This window comes from Mercenaria mercenaria, chromosome 3 (assembly GCF_021730395.1).
Source record: "Mercenaria mercenaria strain notata chromosome 3, MADL_Memer_1, whole genome shotgun sequence".
Lineage (NCBI taxonomy): Eukaryota > Metazoa > Mollusca > Bivalvia > Venerida > Veneridae > Mercenaria > Mercenaria mercenaria.
In genome coordinates, this window is record NC_069363.1 from 95949321 (window position 1) to 95959576 (window position 10256).

The following is a 10256-nucleotide window of genomic DNA, read 5'->3' on the forward strand; positions in this document are numbered from 1 at the left end:
TATTGCAATTAGAAAAACTGTTAGTGAACAACATGGATCCACATCATCACCCACATCATATGACACAAGGTGCATAACTCTGGATCCATGCTGGTCGCAAAACCACAATGTTGGTTTTCTCATGGCACAGCTCAAATATTGAATTTGCCTCAATTAAAATATGAACTTCTAACTGAAAAAGACTGCCCTAACTTTCTAATTTTTACAGTAATCAAAGTGGTATTTAAAATAGCTCAAGATATAATAAACATTTTCATTATTACCACCAGAAAGCATATTACATACAAATATGTGGATAATATAGTGAAACCTGTCTTAAGTGGAACCCCTGAAACTGGAAAACCCATCTAAACGGTAACCAGTAAATACCAAAAGAAAGAAATTAAAATACAACAGGAACCCATGAATATGGGAAAACACTCCAAACTTATTTTGCTGTCCAGAAATTTCGCCTTATTTCATTAGACAATTACCCTGTAAACCCCTATATTCTGGAAGGAACAATTTTTCCGGACCAAACCGCAATTTATCAACACAGAATTACGCCTGAAAACTGAACAGTCTGATGGAAATCAAAATTTTGACACTTGCTTTTTAACATGATTACCAGGATATTTTGGTAGCATGTATATGTAAATAAGTACTTTATGGTGTTGTTTCATACAGTAACATGTAAAATGAATCAATTTGCTTTAAAACTAGTATATTGTATACTATTTATGTTCTGTAACACACATTCCACCAACAGTACATAATTGCAAGCCTAGCTATCACGGCAAATTGTAATCCTGCCAGGGACGTTTGTTACGATAAATTCTAACAAGACCAGCAAATAACCAACATACATGTAGAGCAAAATCTATCTGGAGGGGGGGGGGGGTTATACTGCAATAAACCACTTGTGTGCAATGACGTCGTCCGATCCAGGTGCGTAGCATGGTTGTAAAAAGTAGTTACCATTTTTTCTAACGCTGTTGATACTAATAATTGAAATAATAAGTTCCAAAGTGTGATTTATCGTAGAATAACCCGAGTTTAAAAGTTAAACGTGCACCATTGCGTACCGGTAGTTTGGTTTAACTAGGGTAAAAAAAGAGGTTATAGCGCAATGAACGGACAAATTCTGTGGTACATTTTTATAAAACTTGTAGCAGTTCTGAAAATATGTCACTTCGGTATAAAATCTTGGGTACTAGGTCAAATAATAGAAAAGAAGTTTTATCGAATTCACATTAAAATTGACTGGATCTTTATGAAACTTTTCATCCACTTGGGAAGCGAATTAGGTCCATCAAAAAACTCCAACTTCCTAGTTATTGAACACTGCTCATTGTGTGTCATGAGAACAATCATTATGGGAAAGCTTTTATTAAAAAACCATCTTTTGTTTCCCTAATAAAATTGTTTTAAGAAGTGTTTTTGCTATATTAACTCCTTGTACATGTATGAGTTCACTAAAGTCAATTTTAACATTTCTCTTGAACTGCTTGATGGATACTTTCAAAACCTTTTCAGAAATAACTTCCTTGAATCAATATATCTCAAGTGTTAGGTCCTGTGAGACTGCTACATGTCATCCTTTCCAATTGTTTCAATATACATAGAAGCTGAAAATAGCTTAAATGTCTTCAAAAGTGCAAGAGGAAATAAAAATATAACAGTCGGAAAATTTTATATCTGAAGAGTTTATTGCGCATTTTACCTGCCAAAAGTATGTACTTTTCGTTTTTAAAAATTCAAAATTGATTTTTAATATAAACACTTTTAATTTCATGTGAATGGACATAAGATTTTGCTAAAAATAATCTTTCTTTAGAATATAAATTTGGTAATATTATGAATATGAGAGTAGGAGATTTTGCTTCTAAACTTTTTTCAAAAATGCTAAATCTAAAATAAAAGTACAATGTCAGGGTCAGGAATCGAACCCGATTGCTTCGTAGATAAAAACTTTCCTACCATCTTGAGAAATACTACTCGGAAGATTAGTACTTAATAACCATTTATAAACAGCTTTAAGGCAATTGAGGCAGTTTATACCTTTGGTACCCTGTAAAAACACTTATAAGAAATATAAATATAATAAATTTTGTTATCTTTCTATGTTGGTCTTAAAGTCAGTCCATTCAGTTTGCTTGAAATTTCAGTAAACTGTCGGGCAAAACATGTTTTATGAATATGAAGAATGGCTCAATTTCCTTATATTTCACATTCTATAATTATACAGTCTATAAGATTCATTTCTCAGTTGTTTTTATGCCCCCGGCATCTACTGATGCGGGAGGCATATAGTGATTGTCCTGTCTGTCCGTCCGTTTGTCCATCCGTACGAGGTTAACCAAATGGGACCGTTTCGTCTAGTATCAATACCCCTTACTAGAATGACTTGATACTAATGTAGATGTAACCTGTGACCATTCCTCATCTTCAAACATCACATGACCTCAGTTTGACCTTGACCGCGTTTTGGACTTAGGTTGCTTTGTATGGACCAGCTCTTGGTTAACCAAATGGTACCGTTTCCTCTAGCATCAATACCCCTTACTAGAATGACTTGATACTAATGCAGATGTAACCTGTGACCATTCCTCATCTTCAGACATCACCTGACCTCAGTTTGACCTTGACCTCGTTTTGGACTTGGTATTGACAAGGATGCCACCGGGGGCATCAAGCGTTTATTGAACGCAGCTTCTTGTTTTTGTTTTTTTTCACTGATAACATTAAAGATAAAAACAATAAAAGGACAATGAATCTATGGTAACTTTATTTATTTTCAGAATGTTTCAAGCACCAGATCATACACAAACTGTTTCAAAGAGACTCTCCGAGGTTCTAGCTGATGTAGGAGTGGATGAAAGAATGGTTCTGAAAAGAAGAAGAGCATGGTTACTGATAGAATCGATATATACAAGATCACTACAGCTACAAGATCATAACATCTCAACAAAATACTTCGGCAGTCAGTCTGAAGGTACAACAACACCGGACCTTCACTCAGACACAGATCAGCTCTTCTTGATGAATAACTTTAATGTGATACAAGACTGGAATGGCTGGGAACCTGGTATGAGAAATTACTTGATGATCCAAGATGAGTCTGTATCACCTGGTTATTGTCTCCTACAACGTCTACGAGACGATGCTCCACTTCCCTACAATGATGTACCTGACCAGTATTATATCAAAGATAGAACAGGAAGAGTCGTATTAAAGAATGCAATCATGTCTGCAGCAGCTGCTGCCGCTTTTGAAGGAGGAGAAAGACATGGTCCAGCATATACACGAGAAGGTAAACCTGGGTTTAATGATAATGACATTGTTGTTGCTTTCCCTTGTAAATCATGGCCTCTACCAGCTAGACAGTGGTTAGACTGGCAAGGTGCGGGTCAGTGGCCATCAGATGACATTAAGAGATATTGTTGTAGTAGTGGATGTTTTGTTGTTGGTGTTGGAAGCAAGGGCAGTGACCATGAAGAGCTTGAATGGAGAATATCAACATCTCTAGCTGAAAGGTGTTTAATGTTTAATCTAAATATTACACAGATCCGATGTTACGTCTTGATGAAGATGATACTAAAAACCTACATCAAACCACACTCTGAAGACACTATTTCAAGTTTCATGTGTAAAACAGTTCTGTTCCACTGTATTGCAAATACACATTCTAATATTTGGAGAGAAAATAACTTACTTGTTTGTCTATCATTGTGTTTATACATTTTGTACAACAGTATCCTAAATGATAATTGCCCACACTTCATCACACCTGGAAACAACTTGATGAGAGGACATATTTCTCGTGGGTCTAAACCCTACATTCTTAAAATACTCCAGTCTGTTATAAGGAGTGAAGGGACATTACTAATGGGGATTGTGAGGATTTTGGTTCAAGACTGCATCTAAAATCGTATAATTTATGCCCATTCAGAACAAGTGACATTGCTTCAGCAGATTTATTAAAAGCCACAGCACAGTTCACTGATTACAACATATTTTCTTGTCTTACTTGCTTAAGTTTTAGTAGTCATGAAGAGGCTATACAAACATTGCTGAGGTACATTTTCAAGCTAGTCATTATTTCTGTTCAGTGTGGAAGATTGGACAAAACAGCTTGCAGTCTTCTTGCAGCACGATTATGTTCAACCCTAGGAACTGCCCTGGCATCCCTTAACATTCAACAGTACAATGCTATATCAGCAGACGCTTTCGCCTGGACCTCACTAGGTCTGAACACAGATGTCTCATCTGGTAAACTGAAGCTAGCCTCCATGTTATACTGTATAGGGGATACTCAAAGAACAGAAATTGTTCTCGGGGATATTGAAGGAAGCTATGATCTAAACATTGTCCGGCCTATTAATGGTTGCCATGATTTTATCTTCCGACATATAAAAAGAGGATTCTTTGCAATATCCGATAATCATAATGAAGAAGCTATACGGTATATTTTAGCATTCAGTGTCCGTTTTCTTCCATGTGAAACAAACAGTGTTCCGCATGAATTAAAGTATGAAATGTTTAGATCAACAGAAGAGGATCTTGCTTTCAGAGGTAGATTTGACCATTGGATGGACTGGGCTGTTGTAGATTCGCTCCCTTTCCTCTATTTCTTGCAATACAAAACCTACAGCAATCTTGGAAGACAAGAAGACAAGCAAAGTGCACTTTCCAACCTTGTCAGAACCATTGAACAGGAACCAAACCTTGCACACAGGGAAACAGCTCTTAATCTACTTGGACAATGTATAGAACAGGAAAACCGACCAATACTTGCTTTACATTGTTATTCATTATCTTTAAATGTAAGAAGAAGAAATAATGCTGCTAAGCTCCTCATCTGTAGACTTCTATCTTCTATGGTAAATGAAAGATAGTTGAAAATGAACGAGCAAGTTCTTTACACCATTGTTAGAGATTTTAAGGTAGTTTTGCACGTTTGATAAACCGGAAGTGATGGCGTAACACCATTTATCGGGAAAATGTTGGATATCTTTTTTATTTGCCTGGATTCAGCGTACGGAAATGAAAATCATTTTATGAATTAATCAAAACCTGTGAGTAAATTTATTACAATGGCACTGTTGCTATATTTCTCAAATCAAAATATCATATTAAAACATATGACACATTAAAAAATTCAAAATAATGTCTTAAAATTAGCGTGAAATGTCCACTTCACTTTAATCATAGTCAAATATCTCAGTACCGGTAATAAGCACACAGACCTGTACATTTTATTCCACCAAATTATAGGTCATGTTTTTATTTACAACTGAGAAGTTTCATCAAAATCCACATTGTAGAAGAATTTCTATTCGCGAAAATGTTATGAAAGTTATGATTTTCCCATACACTCCCATTATGAAATATTACGTGAGGTCCACATTTTTCAAATCAGTCTACCAAAAAATCAAGCACACAACCCTATCTTTTTTATTTGCTGAAATTTCTAAGTATATTCTGAAGTTTTGAAAAATCAGAGTTTAATCAAATGCTACATTGTAGAAAATTTTTCGATTCAGACGTGCAGAACTACCTTAAAAACACAACATGAAACTCATAGAAAGAATGAGCAGCCAAACATGAGCAAATCTGACACTCTTCAAATACAGTGGTTGCCTCTTTAATGAATGAACATACTATCAATTAGCAACTACTGCTGACTTTAATGAATGAACGTACTATCAGTTAGCAACTACTGCTGACTTTAATGAATGAACGTACTATCAATTAGCAACTACTGCTGACTTTAATGAATGAACGTACTATCAATTAGCAACTACTGCTGACTTTAATGAATGAACGTACTATCAATTAGCAACTACTGCTGACTTTAATGAATGAACGTACTATCAATTAGCAACTGCTGCTGACTTTAATGAATGAACGTACTATCAATTAGCAACTGCTGCTGACTTTAATGAATGAACGTACTATCAATTAGCAACTACTGCTGACTTTAATGAATGAACGTACTATCAATTAGCAACTACTGCTGACTTTAATGAATGAACGTACTATCAATTAGCAACTACTGCTGACTTTAATGAATGAACGTACTATCAATTAGCAACTACTGCTGACTTTGAATCCAAATGTAAACAGTTTAACCTTTTTACATAATCATACATAACTGGATGTATTGAAAAGAGGAAAAAATACATATTTCTTTACTGTTATAAAATTTGTCTTTTGTTTTATGATCATAATGCTATAGTAAATGTTTAAATGATGATTATTATAAAAATATTGTTTTACCCTTATCATGTTAACCCTTATCATGTTAAACACGATTCTGCCTTTGTGCCCAGTGCAGTCTGATCATGATCTGCTCTGTTGGCCATTCAGTCAGTATATTTTTGGTAAGCACCCCTTTTCACAGTTAATAGTACTGTCCAAATTGAAACATGGTCAAGTTCATTATAGAAATTTAGCAGGGTAAGGGTTATAACACATATATGACTCCTTTATTACATGTTTTTCAGTAAATTATCAAAATATTGGAGAAATCTATCCTGTATTTTCACAGCGAAAAAAAAAATCAAACATATTTTTCACTGGTAAGAAACTGGAAAATGGGTAGATTAGTCAAAACATAAAATAAATCTAAGATCAAAGTATTTTTCACTCATGAACACCATATCTTATATTTTTCTCCTTGTGAAAATACTGCATCTGGTGTTCACTCTTGAAAGATATTTCAATCTTACGCCGAAACAAACATTATCCACTATAACTTCTTTTTTAATAAAATAGGAAAGCGGAAACATTAACCCTAGCATTCCATGTACCTAAAACTAGAACAAATTTTTTTTTTTGACCACATAATATACAAAACATTCAGATAAAAAGTAACTGGAATGTCATCAAACTTGGTCTTGACACTTGACCTGTTATATATTGTTATATGATATATGTCATTATGCTAAAATATTTTGTATTAAATGATACCACACATTAGAATTTAAAATCATTTAAGAATATAACAAAATACATATGATGTAATCATTAAATTATTGAAGAATATCTTGAAATATGTTTGCCCGCCTGTTAAGCTCAATTGTACAGATCTACAGATGGCAAGGTTGCGAGTTCGATCCTTGGGCATATGTTTGCCGTGACAATTTTGATAAAATACCTTGAGTCTGAAATCAATCGTTCTCCATCTCTGATTCATGTGGGGAAGTTGGCAATTACTTGCTGTTTCATATTGAATGTTGTTTACATGTTTAAATTATACAACATTCAATATCACATCAAGTTAATACATGCACTTCTCCCTTCGTCTGGTTCACCTCTAGTTCTGACTTGGACATTTGTAGATGGCACCAAATAGTGTGACTAGATTTGAGGTAGTTCACTTCCAAAAAAAAATGATGTACACAACAAACACTTTGAACTGAGTGCATTCACAGGACATAATACCAGTAGTCATATTACATTTTCCCATATTTCAATTTGTTGTCTCCCTTTATTTTGTATCTATACATAAACTAATATTCATTGTTTAAAGTTTCTTATGATTTGACCTGACACTTGTGAATGTTCATTACCTTTATGTTTCCATAAACAAAATTTCAGTGTCAGAATCTTAACCTTTGACCCTGCTGGCAAGTGATTCTGCCTTTGCGACTCAGTGAGTGCAGACCAAATTCAGTGCAGGCTGATCATGGTCTGCGCTGTTCGATATTTAATCAGAAAATTTTCAGAGAACACCGGTCCTTTTGAATAATAAATGCCACTGCTCAAATGCCAGAACATTTTAGAAACTTAGCAGTGTAAAGGTTAATATCTGATAAGCTATTGAAAAACCAATGCAAAATATATGTTATCATGTTGCATGTGCAGATATAGCTGTTTGGACAAAATGTTCAGCTGACAGCTGTCTCAGGGTTGTGGCTTCAAGTCGTCTGTCTGACTATATCATTTTTTTATTCATCTGCAAACTTAACAGGCAGGAGAATTGTCACTTTTATCATTTTTTGAAATGTATACTATTTTTCAGCATTTTCCTACGTACCCTGTACCCATATGTCAGTTTTGAACTGTCAACTAAAATTTTTAAAACCTCTTAGATCTAAAGACAAAAAGGTTATTTTAGTTAATGGAGATATTTTCAGGATACAAATGTAGTGAAAAGTAATGAAAATGCCCAAAAATATTGGCAAAGATTAACGACTTACGGACAATACTGAGTTTTCATTTGTTTCACATTCATTTCTTCATTTGTGTGTGTGGAAGTTTGCCAATGAAGTTTGTTTGTTTTGTGGGGTTTAACCCTTTAAAAACCCTGCTAAATTTCTTTAATTAACTAGTCCATCTCTCAATTTGGACAGTACCAGTAACTATTAAAAAGGGTGCATACCAAAAAGTTATGGGCTGAATGGCGAACAGTGCAGGTCATTATCAGACTGCATGGATGTGCAGGCTGATCATGATCTGCACAAGTTGCAAAGGCAGGATTGTGTTGAGCATGATAAGGGTTAAAGTCACACTCCTGTGGTATCATTGCAGTACAAACCAAAATTAATGCTTTGACCTGATTTAAGCATCAGGACGTTACTGTTACAAACATATTTTCCCATAGTGTTTTCACTTTTGTTGTTTCCCTTTATTTGGTGATAATTTTGATGTTAATCTCTCATGATACTCAATTTTTTCATTTGATTCTTATTGTGTGGGTGTTTCTTGAAAATTTGCCCATGTCTTTAAAGTTTATTTGTTTGTTTAGCTTTTAGCCTGCTGTCGGCAAGTGATTTTGCCTTTAATAATAAATGTTACTGCCCAAATTGAATGATGTACCATCTTAGAAATTAAGCAGGCTACAGGTTAACTGGTTTTAAAGTCAAACAGTACAAGTTAGATTATGTGGTAACATTCCAGCTTCAATGGAGGTTTTCTTCCAGGCACAGACAGGCAACTCGGTAGAGTCACTGACCATCCATAGGCCAGGTAGATGCCTTCCTCGCACAGACAGGCACCTCGGTACGGTAGAGTAACTGACCATACATAGGCCAGGTAGATGCCTTCCTCGTATGATTTATCAAACTGCTTGTACACCATGGAGACCCCTCTACATACATCTTGAAAAACACCTTACACATTGTTAAGGCATAAAAAAAATTGTTCGTTTCCAGTATCCCGACCTACCCTAAATTTTTGGCCTGACCCTAAATGTTTTTATGGACTTGAAGAATATTTTTTTCAACTTCTTGACAAAAAGTTGCAAAACTGCGCTTTTTATGCTTTAAACATGCTCAGTGATGTTAGAAATCACCTTACTGATGCTCTAAAAGCATAACCCCCTTGTTTGTATTCATTTTTTGACACAAAAATTATTTCTGAAAAGTCTCCCTATATAATAATAAAAAAACAATCAAAAAAAAAAAATTCCGACCTACCTACCCTAATTTTTTTGAGCATGTTACCGGAAACAAAGAATTTTTTTTAAGGCCTAAAACATTTGCAGGCGATCTCAGTTTATGTAGGTGAAGAAAGGGCTATAATTTCCAGATGTAATTTTAGGAAATGGTTTTTAATTGAGTAGAAAATAAAAACTTGAAAAAAAATTCTTTTCAGGTATTGAGCTGAAACAGAGCAGAATTTAGTTGTCAAGAGTCCGATTGACCAGCCTTATTTCATGCAGTGCAGTAATGTTCACAGTGAGCTGTGAGTTGATGAAACATTCCCTGATGACAAGTCTCGTAGTGCTGACGACACTATTACTGGGGTAAGAAAATGATTAAATCTTACATCCTTAGGAATGTTGGTGTGAATTTTTATAAACATTGGAAAAATAAAAGTTTTATGTTTAAGGCTCTAGTGTTTTAAGACCAGTCTATTAAAATACCTTTGATACAAGCCTTTATTCAGAAACAGAATTTGATATCAGAGTATTACATAGTCTGAAATCTCTTTTTTTATAGCACAAGCCCGCCAGCTTAGCTCATTTGGGAGAGCACAGATATAAGGATTGCAGGGTCATGAGTTCCATCTCTGGGTGAGGCGTTATGTTCTCCGTGACGATTTAATAAAGACATCGTGTCTGAAGTCATTCGTCCTCCACCACTGATTAATGTGGGAACGTTGGCAGTAACAGGTTTGTACTGGTAACATTATCCAGGAACACTGGTTAGGTTAATTGGCCGCCATTACATAACTCAAATACTGTTGAAAAATAGTGTACCATGTATAGTGTTTTTACTAGCTTTAAAGGACTAACAAATGTATTTTTACTAGTAGGGCACAAATAT

At 34.8% G+C, this 10256-nt stretch overlaps 1 protein-coding gene across 1 annotated transcript; it reads left to right on the forward strand.

Annotated features, from left to right (window-relative positions):
* The first annotated feature begins 1563 nt into the window (after positions 1 to 1563).
* On the forward strand, positions 1564 to 5868 carry LOC123523790 (uncharacterized). The gene is made up of 2 exons (XM_045301448.2): positions 1564 to 1711; positions 2781 to 5868. Exon 2 carries the CDS (start codon positions 2782 to 2784, stop codon positions 3904 to 3906), a length of 1125 nt encoding a protein of 374 aa, XP_045157383.2. The 5' UTR covers positions 1564 to 1711; position 2781; the 3' UTR covers positions 3907 to 5868.
* The last annotated feature ends 4388 nt before the right edge of the window (positions 5869 to 10256 follow it).